General features: G+C 43.5%; 1 protein-coding gene across 1 annotated transcript in view; it reads right to left on the bottom strand.

The window, feature by feature from the left end:
• Nucleotides 1–6,177: 6,177 nt before the first annotated feature.
• LOC139536087 (leucine-rich repeat-containing protein 75B-like) overlaps nucleotides 6,178–19,583 on the bottom strand; it is a 43,323-nt gene continuing 29,917 nt past the window's right edge. Inside the window, exon 4 of the mRNA XM_071336238.1 lies at nucleotides 6,178–8,355. Within this exon, the coding sequence (XP_071192339.1) occupies nucleotides 7,749–8,355 (607 nt within the window). The 3' untranslated portion in view covers nucleotides 6,178–7,748. The remainder of the gene's footprint in view (nucleotides 8,356–19,583) is intronic.

Genomic DNA, 19,583 nt, shown 5'->3' with positions numbered 1-19,583 from the left:
AGCTTTTTTATTAAGATGTTGACTTGATTTTGTTGCGACAAGTTTTGGGGTGATAGTTAAATTACTGCATAGTACAGAGTTGAGTTGTAGCCCAGTAGGCTATGATGTAATCTTCGAACAAGCTGCCCATCCATCACTTCACTTCACTGCACTACAACGAATTATAGAGCCTAGCTACCTCTGAATGTTCATTTGATTAGCCTATGATTATCACAAAAATAATACCTCTTATGGAAACAAATACAGTATCTACTATATTTTGCATGATTTTCATCTGATGGCTTGAATATTTGTTATTTCACTAAATACAAAATCAGAACATCTAATCTCTGAGATCAATATGAGGCTATCCATCTGGCTCTACAAACTTCAAAGTGGGAAGAAAACAAACAAGTGTGTCTGTGTCAGGGTGATCAGAACTGCAAATGGCCCATAGGCCTGCAGACTGGGGGGGAGGAGAGACAGAGAGAGACTGAGTATACAAACACATTTCTAATAATGAGTTGCACCCACTATTGCCCTCGAAAGTGTTCCACGGGATGCTGGCCCATGTTGACTCCAATGCTTCCCAGTTGTGTCAAGTCACTGAAGCTGGATGTCCTTTGGGTGGTGGACCATTCTTGATACACATGGGAAACTGTTGAGAGTGAAAAACCCAGCAGCGTTGCAGTTTTTGACTCACTCAAACTGGTGTGCCTGGCTCCTACTACCATAACCTTTTGAAAGGCACTTAAATATTTTGTCTTCCCATTCCCCTTCTGAATGGCAGCGTTACAATTCTTGACATACTCAAACCAGTATGGCACCTACTACCATACCTACTACCATTGAAGTGACATCAATAAGGGATCATAGCTTTCACCTGGATTCACCTGGTCAGTCTATGTAATGGAAAGAGCAGGTGTTCCTAATGTTTTTTAGACTGAGTGTAGTGATGACAACACTAACAATACAAATAATACTAAATACACAGAACATTTTTCACATACTTCAGTAGAGGCAAAATATTTAGCCTCATGGGTAAATAGTTAGTCTTTCTGAATCAATCTCTAGCCTGTCCCAAAATATTAGGGACATTTGTACCACAAATGTATACTGCCATCACAGTATTACATAATAATAGGCCTACAGTACATCACACAGCCACCATCAGCGCAGTGTTGCCTGCAGTCTATTGCCTCCTGCTTATCAGTGCTTCCAGAGACATTTATTCCCACCTAATCACATTAAGTGATGGCAGTTGAGGCGAACAACGTGGCCTTTAAATGTTGCAGAATCCGCTTCGGAGCGGCAAACATTTGATTACAGGCTTGTAGATGATGAGGTGAATGGGATCAAATGACATTTAATACTGCAGTGTTGCCAATGGTTGGAGGTGGAAAAATAACTAGAATAGGCAAAGCCCCAACATTCCGCCTAACACACACACACACACACACACACACACACACACACACACACACACACACACACACACACACACACACACACACACACACACACACACACACACACACACACACACACACACACACACACACACACACACACACACACACACACACACACGAACCACCAACCTTAGCCTCAATCTTAACCCTTCACTCTAACCCTAACCCTAGTCCATATCCACATCCTGATTCAACCATTATCCTAACCCTATCCTCATACACAACCTTAACCCTACACTCAGTGAATGGGAATGCTGAGGAAAAGAGCCATGTAAGATTCATGTCTCACAATACAATACACTCTAATGGCCATAAGGTGGCACTATATGCATGGTAAATGTTGTGAGAAAGCCTTTGGCACTAATAAAGTTTACTGAAACACGTGTGGGTAGTAGTTTGTTGAGTTTTGGTTCCTATGGGCCCAAGGTCTGACCCCTGGTAAATAAATACTCTGCTACTCTCCCAAGTCCACCGCTCTGACCTCCTGAAGGGTCTGTAAAGAGTATAGCAACACAGTAGTAGGCCAAAATGTCTGCTAGAAAACACAAATCAAAATGAAGAGTATGTTTTTTTAGATCCTGACCCTCTTTGAGGTTTACCGTGAAGCGAGAAACAAGTACCTCTTCAGTTTCTGGGAAAGCGGATCCTGCTATCCATGCTGAGTATAAAAACGTGGATGTAGCAACCGCAGATTTCCACTTTTTATCCTTCCCCAATATGGAAAACTCATGGATTTGAACATCTTGAAGATGGGACAGAAGTATGCTGAGTAGGATCACTGCCTCATGTATGACCTAGAAACCCCCACACACATCAAAGGTTTCACAGAGTTTACTGGAAAAAACACTGTTCCTAGGAAATGATACATTGTTCATCACCCAAAAATCTCCAAAGTTTCGAAATCCTTTAAGCTGGAAGGGAAATGAAATCATTGCAAGGATTAATTAACGTAATGGAGGAGATTTTATCAGATCTTGGAATTTCCCCTTGTTCAATCCTTTTCAGCTGTGTTTTATGGCCTGTTAGGTTAACAGAATGTGACCCCTTGATGGGGTCCAGATTAGGGATTTTCTTCTCCCCCACTGTGAGCTAGATCGTCTTTAATCAAACAGAATTCTGAAGCTGTGGAGGGAGACCCTGGGGAACAAACCCATCATCCGTTTCTCTTGCAAGAACCTAGAAATCTCTAGTTTAAATTAACAGATTTTCGAATTAGATTTCAATGCGGGCGCGGACATTAACCCGGGCTTCATATCCACATCCCGTTTGATCCCTAACCCTAGCCTTATCCACAACCACAACCCTAACCTTGGGCTAGTAATCGAAAGGATGCAAGTTTAAATCCCCGAGCTGACAAGGTAAAAATCTGTCGTTCTGCCACTGAACAAGGCAGTTAACCCACTGTTCCTAGGCCGTCATTGACAATAAGAATTTGTTCTTAACTGACTTGCCTAGTTAAATAAAGGTAAAATAAAATAATTAAATTGGTAATACATTGTACCCTAATCCTAAACTCAGATATTACACTCAGTGAATGGGAATCGTGAGGAAAAGAGCCATGTAAATTATGCTCACAATACAATACACTTCAATGGCCATAATGTTGTGAGAATGCCTTTGGCACTTGTATGAGTAGCTGTTTCTTGAGTGTGGGTTCCTTTGGGGCTGTTTTGGACCAAAATGTTCAAATCTCAGCCAAAGGTCAGATCCCCTGCAAATAAATACTCCACCACTCTCCCAAGTCCACCGCTCTGACCTCCTGAAGGGTTTGTAAAGAGTATAGAAACACAGTAGTTGGCCAAAACGCCTGCTAGCAAACACAAATCACATTGGAGAGTGTGTTTTTTTCTGTTCCTGACCCTCTTTGAGGTTTGCTGGGAAGCAAGAAACAAATCCCACGACAATTTCTGGGAAAGCAGATCCTGTTATCCTTGCTGAGAACAAACAACTGTCCAGGAGACTTTAAAGAAGATGTCATTGAAATGTTTCTGTGTTATAATCCTTCCCCAATATGGAAAACCCTTGGATTTGAACATCTTGAAGATGGGAAAGAAGTCTGCTGAGTAGGATCCCCACCTCATATCAAGGGTAGGACACCACTACCGTATGTCAGAGTACTGGAAAAACACTGTTACCAGGAAATGATATAGGGGTTATCACTAAAACATTTCCAAAGTTATGAAATCTTTGAAGGGAAAATTAAATCAAACAAAGATGAATGGATTTCAAATCAAAATCTAATTATATTAGTCACATGCGTCGAATACAACTGGTGTAGACCTTACAGTAAAATGCTTACTTACGAGCCCCCAACCAACAATGCAGTTTCAAAAAATATGGACAAGAATAAGAGATAAAAGTAACAAGTAATTAAAGAGCAGCAGTAAAACAACAATAGCGAGACTATATACAGGGGGGTACAGGTACAGAGTCAATGTGCGGGGGCACCGGTTAGTTGAGGTAGTATGTACATGTAGATAGAGTTATTGAAGTGACTATGCATATATGACAACAACAGAGAGTAGCAGCGGTGTAAAGAGGGGGAGGGGGGGGTAGCCATTTGATTAGATGTTCAGGAGTCTTATGGCTTGGGGGTAGAAGCTGTTCAGCAGCATCTTGGACCTAGACTTGGCGCTCCGGTTCCGCTTGCCGGGCGGTAGCAGAGAGAACAGTCTATGACTAGGGTGGCTGGAGTCTGGTATAGAGGTCCTGGACGGCAGGAAGCTTGGTACCGGAGCCAAGTCTGAAAGCTTTAATATTTAATAATTTTAGCCCCCCAAACTCATATTCATTATCAATAGGCACGTTGAATTTTCTAGACTGAATAGATTGAATTGCCTCAAAAAGTTCCTCTTCTGTAACTTGACTTTCACACAGGTCTTTCTGTAAATTTGTTAATTTGACATGATTATTATTATCATTATTACTATTATTATTAGGAAAGAAATCCTTATAGTTAACATCATTCAGTGGAAATGGAGGAGACTGAAAAGCATATGCTTAAATATTTTGCTTCCTCTTTCAAAATATCATTTGGAGAATCATGGATGACTCCATCATTTGTAACGAGTTTCTGTAAATAATTTTTGGTAGCATTTCTATGTTGAAGATTCAAGAAAAATGTTGTGCACTTTATTTGTCACGCCCTGACCTTTGGGGGGGGGGGGGGGGGTACTGTCACACCCTGACCAGAGAGCCCTTGGTTCTCTATGGTGTAGTAGGTCAGGGCGTGACTAGGGGGTGATCTAGTATATCTATTTCTATGTTGGTGCTAATGTGGTTCCCAATTAGAGGCAGCTGTTTATCGTTGCCTCTGATTGGGGATCATATTTAGGTAGCTATTTCCCCACCTGTGTTTTGTGGGATATTGATTGTTTGTTAGTGTGTTTGGGCACTACGTCCTCACGGTCTTTGTAAGTTTTGTTATTTTGGTTATTTTGGTTTTGTTAGTTTCACTTAAGTAAATATGTGGAACTATACTCACGCTGCACCTTGGTCCGCTCATTTCCAAGATCGTGACATTATTTACCATTTTCCATCTATTCGCTTTATTTTTGTAATACATTACACTTGATCGTTCTTGAATAAGTACCTCCAATTATTTTTGTTTTTCCTCTAACCTATTTTGTGCCTCTAATGTACAGTTTCCATTACCATCTACCTGCGCTGTTACTTCCTCTATTTGCTTTATTAGTGTTATCTCTTTTGACCTAAACTGCTTTTGTTTTATTGATGAGTATTATTTTCAATCAAACAGCATTCTGAAGTAAAGCTCTGCTACCTGACCTGAGCCCCATGGTCCCGACCTTATACATCGGGGTAGAGCTCGGGCTTGGGCTTAAAATTCATGCCTGTGCAGAGCTCTATTTTGAATCTGTGGATGGAGACCCTGGGGAACAACCCCATCATCCGTCTCTCTTGTTCCTGTCAGCATAGTTATCCTGGAGCCATGGGAAAACTGAGATTGAGTAAAGAGGTGAAACTAACATTACACTCTCACATACACAGACATAAATACACATAAATACATACACTTGCAGGCACTCAAATGTATATATTATGCATACATCCCATAAATAAATGTGTTTGTCTCTAACTTAGTTTTACTGGTAACGATTACCTTTCACAGTGTCATAGCTAATGAAATACTGTGGAGCTGTTAGTGTTTGGGAGACTGGAAAAACAGATTGAAATCAACAGACATTTCCTGTATTGTTAATAGTGAACCAGTCCTGTCATTTTGAGGTCAGGCCTGTGAGGAGTTACACTGTAGCAATGGTTTCTCGCCGTGGTCCATATGAGCTGCCATGGGACCAATACCACTACCAGGTGGAGTATGGATTCTGGGAAAAAGCATCAGTAATAGCACTTGAAAGTTTTGAATACATGAGAATAATAAGAAAAAATATATATTTTCCCAGTCACAATGATGACATCATGACATTGCAACATCAGACCAAACATAACACAGGAATAATGTGAGAAGTACCATGGTGATATTACTCTCACACTGGCAGGTCCATACAGGGCTGGGCCTCACGTCCATTTCACTCACCCAAAACACAAACCCTGGCAGAAAATCCAGATGATGTATTGGAAAGCTATCAAACTATAGAGGGGGATATCCTTGATGAAAATAATATAAGTGTGTAGCTCCTATGGCCTTGTCTTGGGGGAAATGACATCAGTTAATACTGTTAAAAAACAAACAACAAAAATGACCAAAGAATTGTAACATGTATTTATTTTGTTACAGTAAGCAAGAAGTCATATTAACAGTATTCTATAATTTTCAGAGAAAACCATGGCTGTTACTGTAGAGTAAACTGAGGTGGGAAACAAATAGATACGGTATGCTGGAAGTCATATTGTAATGACTATGGTGGTTTGGATGAAGCTTGATCCATTCTAGTGGATATTCAATGAGAGATTTGTGACTGGATGACAGTCATTGACTTGTTCTTGCATTTAAAGTGCAAACCATAAGTTTCTAGAGGACACCAGGTATGTCCAGAGCACTTACAAACACACACAGCCACACACCCGGGCACACAGAAACACATACACAACCACATGAGTGCACAAACAAGTACACACACAAAAACATATTTCATATTGTTGAGCTGCAGTAAACATCATGTCACCTGAAAAAAACAATACAAAATAATGCTCAAGTTGAACACAAAAACAAAATATCTAAAAAGACACCTGTGACACGCTCCCTTTGACCATCTCATTTACAATTCAGTTTCATATTATGTGCAAACAGCAGTACAGATGATAAGTACAGAGTACAGAGATAAGTACAGAGATAATTCTGTTATGCTAGGATATTTTTTCCCCCTCCCCCCACCATCTGTCTGCCTTGTCACCTCTTACACAACCTGACAGAGGCAGCAGTCAGTTCATCAGCTGCCCACACACCTTCCCAGATAGACAGACAGACAGCCTGGGTGTCCACTCCCCAGCTCACTCACTCACTCACTCACTCACTCCCAGACAGACAGACAGCCTGGGTGTCTACTTCCCAGCTCACTCCTTCCCAGACAGACAGACGGGGTGTCCTCTCCCCAGCTCACTCCTTCCCAGACAGACAGACAGACTGGGTGTCCTCTCCCCAGCACCCAGCCCAGGGCAAGGGCAGCCTGACCCAGAACCTGCCAGTTGAGGCTCACTCAGAGGTTCACAGCCTAGTCGGGTCTGCTCTTCTTGGAAAATAAAAATATTTTTGGATAAATGTGAATCTGGTGGATGTATATTAAAACCATCTGTTTTGAAATCAGGATTTAGTAAATGTGTGTTGTGCAATAAAACACAGCAGCATATTTATAGAAACAAACCCTCCCACTGTGTCATCCAGTCTGCATGTGCTACATGGAAGTACCTCATTAGAAAAAAAGCACTTGACATTAGAAAGCCAAAACAGTCAGGTGCAATCTAATCTGTCTTATTCCTGTTGTGTAGGATTGCTTTGCTCATAAAGAATGACATACGCAGGAGGACACACTAAAAATATCACTGCAGTGCCTAGAATACCAATGTCTTTACCAACACAAGAACAGTCTGTTTTTTCTCAAATGTACGTTTTCTGGCAAAACTGGCTTGAACTCTCTCTGCAATCGGAACATATAGAGACAACACAAAACAGTGTTTTCTCCTAGTGAGTGGTTTATGAATTTGGTGACCCCAAGCTTCTCCTGCGATGATGACGCATGCTGAAACGGGAGGCAGGACTCAGGCCACGGTGAGGGTACAGTAGGGTACAAAGGGTTGTCAAATCACAACGCTGACTCTGACTCAACACCTCTCACAGTAGTGCAGAGCCACATCCGTGGATATACACTTCTCCCCACCTCCCCATGCCTCTAGCTCCAGCTTATCCTCCTCCTCTTCCCCCTCTCCCTCCTCCTCCTCTTCTCCCTCCTTCTCCTCATACCGGCTGGGTTCTTCAATAGAGGTCTCCAGGGTATAACTACTATAGACCTGCACCTCGCTATACTCGTAGATGGTGGGAAGGCTGCTCTGGAGGCCGAAGCGTCTGCGCAGGGCCACTAGGAGGGGCTGTGGCACAGTGAAGATGTCCACGTTGTTGCCCACGTCCACCCATGCCAGGCTGGCGAACTGCAGGGGGTTCTTCACCACCTCCGTCAGGTCCTTCAGCACGCCCACCGTCAGACGGTTGCCGTTGATGGCCAGGGTGGTGAGCTTGGGCATGGAGCCCAGGTAGGGCAGCAGTAGACGTAGGCTCTCGTCCTGCAGCTCAGTGAAGCTGAGGTCCACGGCCGACACAGAGTTGCCGTTACTCTGGAGGTAGTAGGCCACCCGGTGGACGTCTCGGCCAGACAGAGGGATGCCAGACAGGTTGGCCACGTCGTTGGTCAGCTTCTTCAGTGTGGTTTTAAGACTGTGAAAGGAAAGACCAGAGACTGTTAAAAACTACACAGAGAATAGAATTGAAAAGCCAATCTTCTTTGCAAGTTTTGTTTTGGTTCTCTAGACTCTAGAGCACAGAATAGCCATTTAGTGTATGTGATAACCAAGCTGGGACCAAGCATCCTTTATTGGCAGTTAGGTATCCTCTAGCGCCCTCAAACTCAACTCTGGATCACGAAGCCAGCTCCACTGTGTTTTTACATTGTTGCCCTCTAATCAGGGACTGATTTAGACCTGGGACACCAGGTGGGTGCAATTAATTATCAGGTAGAATAGAAAACCAGCAGGCGCCGGACCTCATAGGGTAAGAGTTGAATACCCCTGCAGCTAGCATGTGAAGACAAATGATCTTAACTTAAAGGAATAATCGACTCAAAACCACAAATTAATTTGATTTACATTGTTAAATAACGCTAATAATAATAAATTAGGAAGCAACGTGAAAATGTTTGTGCAAATCTGCAGAGCTCAAGTTGAATACAAAATCCACAACGCAATGCTCTCTCTAGAAAGGCTGGCTGGCTAGGTAGCTAGCTAGAAAACATAGCTACCACAGGAGGTTGGTGGCACCTTAATTGGGGAGGACAGGCTCGTTGTAGTGGCTGGAGCGGAATGAGTGGAATGGTTTCCATGTGTGTCCTCCCCTCAGCAGCCTCTACTTGTTGCTACACACAATACCAAAGTCAATATCAGCATGTGAAGTAGTTAGCTAGTTGTAAAACTGCACTATCAATTTAGGAGTTACAATCTCACCACAGGAGCCTGCTGAGGGGAGGACGGCTCATAATAATGGTGCAAATGGAAGGCATCAAACCTCTGGAAACCATGTGTTAGATATATACTGTATATATGTTACCATTCCACTAATTCCACTCCAGTCATTAGAACGAGCCCGTTCTCCGCAATTAAGGTGCCACCAACCTCCTGTGAATCTCCCCATGTTCAACCTTGTAGAGATCGACTATCTAGCTCAAAGCTGCGTGTCAGGTTGCTATGGCAACGTGCAAGGGCCCTGCGAGCCCGCAAGGGAGACGAGAGCAGAAAACTGCTTTGCTCCATGGTCCATGGTAGTTGAAGGAAGAAAGGTTATTCATCTGACGGTGCACTGTGCACTTTGAGGACATTTGAACAAAATATATACTTTGTCGTGAAGTCATAGACAGATGGATGTGTTCTAGACATGTATGCCCATACCATCTATTGGCTTATTTGGCGATCTGGAGTGCAGGTATTTGTTATAAAACCATTATGAAATGAGATAGTTTGTTATGCTGTGTTCACGTGCTAGGAAACTCTGAAATATCCGACTTGCTAACTTGTTGAACCCGGCACATGTATAACAACCAGTTAGCAAATCGAACATTTCAGAGTTTCCTAGTTCCGACTAGCAGTGACGAGAACTTTATCATGATGACGTATCACATCCCATTTCATTTCTAGGGTGGATTATCCCTTTAATTAGCCTGTGTTCATTGAGCTACAGAGTCCTGTTATGGGGGACTATGGATGTTGTTCAATACGACAGAGGATCCGAGGTCCCACTGCAGCCAGGCAATAAAAACAGAAAGTAGACAACTAGGAGAATTGCTTTGAGAAGTGTTTTTGGTGAGTGTCATGTATTAGTGTGTGTTTCTCTCCCTCTCTCAGAACTGGCCAAATAAGGCCACATGTCACCCTCCACAGAAAAAGGCTGGTATTGTCTCTACTGTCCCTTTTCCACAGAGCAGAGGCATCTAACTGGCACTCCCGACAATGTGTTTTATTCAACCATATCTCAGCGTACAAGATAAATCTGTTTTAAAAAAGGATGTTATCTGTGGTAATGGCAAATAAAATATATGGCATTTAATGATCATATCAATCGTCAGATGATAAAGTATATGGAGAGTTCAAACTGAGAAGAGTGGAGCTACTGGTCCTCTGACACTGTCATTGTCTATCATCACACACCTCACTGGCTCTGAGACTAAGCAGAATAGAGGCACAAAACAAAAACCTGCTCTCTGCCACAGTCTGATTAAATATTCATTAGAAAGCTATGAGGCAGCTGCACCGTGCGGAAGTGACACTGGAGCGCAGGACTCTAGCTAGATATGTCATGGAAGTATATGTTGTGGTTTTGGGGCGAGGGTTGAGCTCCCTCCTTTAGCCTCCAGCTGGACAGTACAGTAGGAGGAAGTCTGTAAAACAAATGATAATGACAAAGTGGGCATGGAGAGATTTACATATACAGCATTCATGGGAGGATGTATCAGACTACACACACATTGGCCTGAGCTCCCTCCCTCTCCTCTTAATCACAGTCCTGTTTGCCTGGGGGTTTGAACGCTCTCTCCTCGCACCTTCTGCTCCTAGGTTGTGTGAGAGCGGGAGCCTCATAGTATAAATGGTTTTCCTCTGGTCCTCACATCTGTAGGCCTTTCTGCTCTGGAGCAGCCAAGGAAAGGCCTGCAGCAGCAGCTAACTGGAGCTCAGATTTGTGAGTTTATTGATTCATCGAGGTGGCAATAAATCAACTCCCTCTCTCTACTTCCTACTCTCGATTCCCTTCCTTCCCTCGCTCACCATCCATCCTACTCTCCCTTCCTCTGCATTCAGCCTGTGCTGCTCTCTTGTTATTTTGCTCTGCATGTCGTAAGGTCTGTTTTTATCTTGCTATCCTCTTCTCTCTAATAAAACATAAGGATTAGAATGGCAAGCTGATTTCCCCATAGGAGTATAAGGTGTACTCAGCCACTCCTCTATATTGTAATAAACCTCACTGGCATTGACTTGTCGCTCGTGCACTCTCCCCTCTGAACACCAGGGAGCTCCATCTGTCTCTCCTTAGCTCTCCTCAGCAGAGTGGCTCTGGGGCTTTTGTTTTGTGCAAGATCTGTAAGATGTAGGCTACACCTCCTGAGCCAACAGAACCATGCATCAACTTTTGTTTTGTGTTGCTCTGTTTTTTGGCAGATAGAGGGCTCAGAGGATGTGAGTATTTCCCACTTCCTGCTGGAGCTGGCTGCATTCTCACCTCACTGTGTGGGCGGAGAGAGAGAGGAGAGAGAGGGGAGTAGAGAGAGAAGGGGTATAGCAAGAGAGAGAGAACATAGAAGAGAAAAAGCAAGAGTGAGAGAGCGAAAGAGGGAGAGAGATAAAGAAAGAAAAAGAAGGAGCCTGTTCCAGTTAGACAGAGACGGGGCGTGTGGGTGGCGTAGGGGGATATTCTCTGTAATATTGTTTTAATGAGGCTGAGCAGCAGAAACGGTCTTGGACCGCCCTCCAAATCCACTGCCTCCCAGAAAGATGGGCAGAATGCCACCCACAGGCCTACGGGTCTGGTTGGTTCAGACTCACAGGCACAACCAACCTTTCTCACACCACAGCCTCTGCCTGTTACCATCTAAAAATAAAACAACAGAAACAACTAAAAGTATTCTGTCTTGTTCTAATTTAATGTGCCTGGTTTGCTTGTAGCCAGCAGTGTCATTCTACTTGGACCGGCAGTTTCTACAACACAAACAAAACAAAGAACTGGCAGTTTCTACAACACAAACAAAACAAAGAACTGGCAGTTTCTACAACACAAACAAAACAAAGAACTGGCAGTTTCTACAACACAAACAAAACAAAGAACTGGCAGTTTCTACAACACAAACAAAACAAAGAACTGGCAGTTTCTACAACACAAACAAAACAAAGAACTGGCAGTTTCTACAACACAAACAAAACAAAGAACTGGCAGTTTCTACAACACAAACAAAACAAATAATTTCCAAGGCAGCCAGATTCTGTATGCATAATAATCAAGATTCATCTCAAGAACACTGAGATTCTCCTGTATTAGGTCTCATTTAACAGCAAACGAGAGGGAAATCCATCTAGCGACTCTATCAGACGGGAATTGATATAGCAGCACAGGAACCAAATGAGAATGGACTCCCTCGTGTAAAGCTAATGGCTGACTTAATGTAGGGTTAGCTGCTCAGGCTGATTGATTTTCATAGCTAGAATTTACTCAAATCAAATAATTTTATTGGTCACATACTCATGGTAAGCAGATATTATTGTGAGTGTAGCGAAATGCTTGTGCTTCTAGTTCCAACAGTGCAGTAATATCTAACAAGTAATCTAGCAATTCCACAACAACTACCTAATACACATAAATCTAAATGGATGGAATAAGAATATGTACATGTAAATATATGGATGATAGATGACCGAGCGGCATTGGCAAGATGCAAAGATGGTATAAAATACCATATTTACATATGTGATGAGTAATATAAAATATGTAAACATTATTAAAGTGGCATTACTTAAAGTGATTAGTGACCCATTTATTGAAGTGGCCAATGACTCGAGTCTGTATGTAGGCAGCAGCCTCTCTGTGTTAGTGATGGCTGTTTAATACAATAGCCTTGAGATAGAAGCTGTTTTTCAATCTCTTGGTCCCAGCTTTGATGCACCTGTACTGACCTTGCCTTCTGGATGGTAGTGGGGTGAACAGGCAGTGGCTCAGACGGTTGTTGTCCTTGATGATATTTTTGGCCTTCCTGTGACATCGGGTGCTGTAGGTGTCCTGGAGGACATGTAGTTTGCCTCCGTTGATGTGTTGTGCAGATCGCACTACCCTCTGGAGAGCCTTGCGGTTGAGGGCGGTGCGGTTGCCGTACCAGGCGGGGATACAGCCCGACAGGATGCTCTCAATTGTGCATCTGTAAAAGTTTGTGAGGGTTTTAGGTGACAAGCCAAACTTCTTCAGCCTCCTGAGGTTGAAGAGGCGCTTTTGCGCCTTCTTCACCACACTTTCTGTGTGGGTGGACCAGTTCAGTTTGTCCGTGATGTGTACGCCAAGGAACTTAAAACTTTCCACTTTCTCCACTGCTGTCCCGTCGATGTGGATAGGGGGCTGCTCCCTCTGCTGTTTCCTGAAGTCCACAGTCAACTCCTTTGTTTTGTTGATGTTGAGTGAGAGGTTGTTTTCCTGACACCACACTTCGAGTGCCCTTACCTCCTCCCTGTAGGCTGTCTCGTCATTGTGTCATCTGCTACCTTGATGATTGAGTTGGAGGCGTGCATGGCCACGCAGTCATGGGTGAACAGGGAGTACAGGAGGGGGCTGAGCACGTACCCTTGTCTGCTTTGTAGCCCTTTCCTACAGTCGAATGACCAAAGGGCCCTCTAGTGGTCTCATGGGTACTGTATGTCAGAACTAAAGACACAACTAAAGATTTCAGTTTCTAAAGCTCTGAACAAACAATCCATTAAGTGAAATAGGGATAGGCCAGCACTAACGATTTAGTGTTAGTTTAAAACAGTTCTGGGTTAAGATCAGTGGAGGCTGCTGAGGAAAGGACAGCTCATAATAATGGATGGAATGGAGTTAATTGGAGTGAATGGAATGGTATCAAACATATGAAAACCATATGATACCATTCCATTTACTCCATTCCAGCCATTATTATGAGCTGCTCTCCAGTCAGCAGCCTCCACTGGTTGAGATCATACAGGCTATGTTATGGTAACATCCATTTCAAGACCTGACACAAATCCTGAGATTTCCAGGGAGAGACAGCCTCTGTCTCTACAGTCACGACAGCACAGATAAAATGTGTCAACTCATGTTTCAGCCAGAGGAGCTATGTTTATGCAACCTCACAGAGGATTAAGGATATAAGGCATCCCCTATTCCCTATTTCAGCGCACATCAGCATTCATGTGAATTTGTAATCAGGATGTTGGTTAACATGTGCATTTGTGTAAGCGTTTCTTTTAAACTCTATTAAAGGGACATTTCAAAATTGTTCAACTTCATATTCATAATCTCCAGCACCACCCCAACAGGAATATACTGCATGTGAAAATGTAACTTTTCTATGTTTTATAGTCAAAAATATAGAGGAAGATAAGTGTTTCCGATGACATCATCAACCAATAAGTAGGCAATGCCTATTCATTATTGGTTAAAATCACGATGCACACAGATTATGTCATTGTAAACACTTATTTTCCTTTATCTTTTTTTCTTCAAAACAGAAATGTTCCATTTTCACATACAGTATGTTGCTGTTGGGGTGGTGCTGGAGATTAAGAATATGAAGTTGAATTTTTATTTCTCCCTTCAAGGTTAAATCTAGTAATTCTAGGTTAGTCTAGTGAAGACTTTAGCTGTCCCATTGATGTATTTCTTTCCCTTCAATCCTTCTCTTCCTCTCCTTCAATCTCCACCACTCTACTACTGTCCGTCAGGGTAATTTTAGACCCATTGAGGCTAATGGCTATGCTCAGTCTAGCCGCTCTCCTGGTGGACAGAAGGTAAGTGGTCATCAGCATTGGCCTCCTTTGTCCCTCCCTATTCTTTCCCCTCAGTCGCCTCAGGAAAAATCTGATACGACTTAAGTCTCTCAAGGTACGCAATCTATCTAGAAATGGGAAAGTGGGGGATGAACATTTCTGACGCTACAAATTCACTTTTTCCACACACTTTTCACATAACATCTAAATCGTCTGGGAGTGGGTGGGGAGTGATAAAAGCAAATGGTGGGAGAATCTTGTAATCTGTCCACATTCCCCTTCATTTACCCTTATGAATCAGTAATATACAGAGCAGGGCTCTCCAACCCTGGACCTGGACGTCCTGTAGGTTTTCACTCCAACCCTAATTTAGCACACCTGATTCTAATAATTAGCTGGTTGATCAGCTGAATCAGGTTAGTTAGAGTGGTATGTATTGATGGATGCCAAGGGAAGCCGGGCTTCCCCAAAAATAGACACACAAAAAATATATATATATATATAATAATAATTTATCTTTGGTCTCTCAATTAGAAAGAGGCTGAATGTACAGTAACTCACCAGAGAAAGCATCAGAGCGGGTGAAACAGTGCCCCTCTGTATCTGTATGTGTGGCCCATCTATCGGATGCTGTCTGGTAAAAAATATTATGATATTGTTGCCGCCCAGTGCATTGAATACAAGGGAAGCCAGTGAGCATTTGCCCTCCGTTGATAAAAAATAGAAATAATAATAGCCAATCAGTGTTGAGCTAAACTGAGTGAGCTCAACTGTGAATGGGCAGCCAGTTTTGATTTGGCTTCACACCAATTTCTTTAATTGTTGCATCTCGTTGTGTTGTTGTTGAGATAGGGATTTGAACTTGTGGTTTTACTTAATTCTCCGTACTTGTCACGGATCCCCCCGGTACTGATGCTCATTCTGTTCACCAGTTCCGGAGGTCTACGTCACCGGCTTTCTAGGCTTCACTGAACGGGATTCATTATCATCAACCCCGGACTGTCTTGTCTGATTACATTCACCTGGTTCCCATTTCCCCTGATTCGTATGTTATATATGTGCCCTCTGTTTCTTCTGTCTTTGTCGGTTATTGTTCCCATGTCTGTTGGTGGTGTGAATACCTATGCGTTGGTGCAGCTGTTATGCTGCGTGCTTTATATATTGTGTATTACGGGTGTTGTCCCGTGGTGTTCAACGAGGTTTACCCTCGCTCTTTTGTTTGGGTACAGCCCAGTGTTTTTGTATACGTGTTTGTTTAAGGTGTATTAAAAACCCTATTGTGTATTCCTGTGCCTGTCTCCAAAATCCTTTATACCACCGTGACAGTACTGGCCAATGATTGTAACGGCGATTCTGATCCAACCATAAATCGACACATCTTGCCTGAAAGGATGGGAGTTCAATATGTAGTAGGCTAATGTTAACTAACCGGCTCATTGTTGCCCATGAAAGGAAGTTAGGCTAGCGAGCAAGCACTTTAGCCAGGTAGCCTAGGACAACAAAAACTAAAAGCATGTACTGTATGACAGTCATAGACCGTTTCGGCAACATGAAAGAGAAGAGGATGGCATTGGCGTTTCTCTACAAATAGGGTGAGTCAACATGTCTTTTCTACTTGCAAGCAAGCAAACACACACACACACACACACACACACACACACACACACACACACACACACACACACACACACACACACACACACACACACACACACACACACACACACACACACACACACACACACACACACACAGACAGAGACACACACACACAGGGACACACACACAGACATCAGTACCCCATGGACAGCCACATCATATTCAGCCTACGTTGATTGGACTGAATTGGTTTAGTGTTTCAGTGGATATACACTGATTCCTACTGACCTGTTTCTTTGTGCACTTAAATATCCAAATGGTGGGATGACCCAGTCTCATTATGATACATGTAAGGAGTTGCAATGAGGGATGTGGACTTACAGAAATGCATGTTTAGCCATAGTCATTTACTATACAGTAGTAGGACACTTCAGCAATATGCTCAGGCATAAATAATATTCAAATCTCTCAGGGAACTGGGAAGAGGGCCTACTGTAGCTAGGTAATACAAAAGTAAATGTTCTCCAGTCGGCTACACTTCAGCTGAGCATGTAAAGACACACTTGACTCATCCGGCTGGATCAATGTCTGCTTCATCAACGCTTTGGTACGGAGTTGTTTATTCACAATATCTATCCAGGCTGTTTGGCCTCCGGGCATTTGTATTATACATGGTGAATGGTCTGGGTTGGCGGAGCCTTGTGAGAACCAGGGGGTCCTGCTAACTATTCTGTTATATTGGCCTGGGTGGTTTTAAAAGGGGACACCACAGAGACGCTTTTCTGAGTACAAATATTTTACAACATTTTAGTACTGCTGCTAGGCCTGCTGGACAAATGGATGTGCATGCTATGATTCATACTTTGCCACAGGGCCTGGGAAGCTAACATCCAACAACAAGTTTGGTTCGAGACAAGCTACCATTCTGATTGGCACGCATACACACACACACTGGCTTTCACACCTAAACCTACCCACCTACTACTAAGTAATCATCTACGAGCCTCTGAAGGAGCCTTCTTCTCCACCAACCCCTCCTGGTCCACCTCTATGGGACCCCTCCAGATTTCTCCAGAGGTGAATACCAGGGTGCTTTAATTAGCCCAGGGAGGGGGAAGGAGTGGAGGGGAGGGGGAAGGAGTGGAGTGGAGTGGAGGAGGGAGGGAAGGAGAGAGGAAGACTGAGTGAAGGATAGGGAAGGAGCTGACTAACAGTGTCAGGCAACACCTTCCCTGTTCTGATCCACCAATAAGCCACTCCTCATGGTGACTCCAGCTGACCACAGGGTTACCCTAACACAGGCTGGAGTGGCAGCTCAGTGCAGTGACACACACCACAACACAACAATGTGAGGGACCAAGACAACTCTCTCTGTTTCCCTCTATTTCCTGCCTCATAGCACCTACTGTATTTGTACTAAGTTCACAATGGGTAATTTATCTAATTAATAAAGTTAATCATTAACACTTCAGCTTCTCAATCAGCATTTGCAGCTACATGTGTTGAGAAATATCTTTGGGTGTGTGCACGTACAGTACTCTCTGAAAAAATAAAATTCTGTTCCCAAAATCAGGGGTGTAAAGTACTTAAGTAAAAATACATTAAAGTACTACTTAAGCAGTTTTTCTGGGTATCTGTACTTCACTTTACTATTTGTATTTTTGATAACCTTTACTTCACTACATTCCTAAAGAAATTAATGTACCTTTTACTCCATACATTTTCCCAGACACCCAAAAGTACTCGTTACTTTTGAAAGCTTAGCCGGACAGGAAAATGGTAAAATTCAAGCACTTATCAAGAGAACATCCCTACTGCCTCTGGCCTGGCGGACTCACTAAACCCAAATGCATCTTTTGTAAATAATGTCTAAGTGTGCCCCTGGCTATCCATACATTTTGAAAACAATAAATAATATAAAGGAATTCTAAATGATTTATACTTTGACTTTTGATACTTAAGTATATTTAAACAATACTTTTAGACTTTACTCAAGTAGTATTTTACTGGCTGACTTTCACTTTTACATGGGTAACTTTCTATTGAGGTATTTATACTTTTACTTTTAAGTATGATAATTGGGTACTTTTTCCACCACTGTCTAAAATGAATGCCAAATCCAATTTTATTTGTCACACGCTTCGTAAACAACAGGTGTAGACTAACAGTGAAATGCTTGCTTACGGTTCCTTTTCCAACAATGCAGAAACACAAGGAGTAAATACACAATGAATAACGAATAAAAATAACGAGTATAAATAACATGGTTATATATAGGGAGTACCAGTACCAAGTCGATGTGCAGGGGTACTGTCACGTTCCTGACCTGTTTTCTCTTGTTTTGTATGTCTTGTTTAACGTTTGTTGCTCGTCTGGGCACTTGCGTTATTTAGCTTCACGATCATTTGTTGTTTTGTTTGTTTGTAATAGTGTTTTCGTTTCATGTTCATCTTCGGTCGTTTAATTAAAAGAAGATGGCTTATTTTCCTCATGCTGCGTTTTGGTCCGTCTCTCCTCCACACGATCGTGACAGAACTACCCACCACAACAGGACCAAGCGGATTGAGGAAGGAGGGAAGGAACTAAAGCAATGGAGAGAAGAGGAATGGAGTTGGGAGCAAATTTTCAATGGAGAAGGACCCTGGGCTAAGGTTGGTGTGAATCGCCGCTTGAGGGAGGAGAAGAAGGCAGCCACAGCCCAGGAGCGCTGGTATGAGGAGGCAGCACGTAAGAGAGGCTGGAAGCCCGAGAGGCTCACCCAAAAATGTCTTGGGGGGGGCTAAAGGGGAGTGTGGCGAAGCCGGGTTGGTTACCTGAGCCAACTCCCCGGGCTTACCGTGGAGTAAGAGGGCGTCGTACTGGTCAGACACCGTGTTATGCGGTAAAGCGCACGGTGTCCCCAGTACGCGTGCTTAGCCCAGTGCGGGCTATTCCACCTTGCCGCACTGGGAGGGCTAGGTTGGGCATCGAGCCGGATGCCATGAAGCCGGCCCAACGTATCTGGCCTCCAGTACGTCTCCTCGGGCCGGTGTACATGGCACCAGCCTTACAGGTGGTGTCCCCGGTTCGCCTGCATAGCCCAGTGCGGGCTATTCCACCTCGCCGCACTGGCAGGGCAACGGGGACCATTCAACCTGGTAAGGTTGGGGAGGCTCGGTGCTCAAGAGCACGTGTCCTCCTTCACGGTCCGGTATATCCGGCGCCACCTTCCCACCCCAGTCCAGTACCACCAGTGCCTACACCACGCACCAGGCTTCCAGTGCATCTCCAGAGCCCTGTTCCTCTTCCACGCACTCTCCCTATGGTGCGTGTCTCCAGCCC

Source organism: Salvelinus alpinus, chromosome 1 (genome assembly GCF_045679555.1).
Source record: "Salvelinus alpinus chromosome 1, SLU_Salpinus.1, whole genome shotgun sequence".
In the NCBI taxonomy this organism is placed as follows: domain Eukaryota; kingdom Metazoa; phylum Chordata; class Actinopteri; order Salmoniformes; family Salmonidae; genus Salvelinus; species Salvelinus alpinus.
The sequence above is the reverse complement of the archived record's forward strand: the minus strand, read 5'-3'. Positions and strand labels throughout refer to the sequence as shown.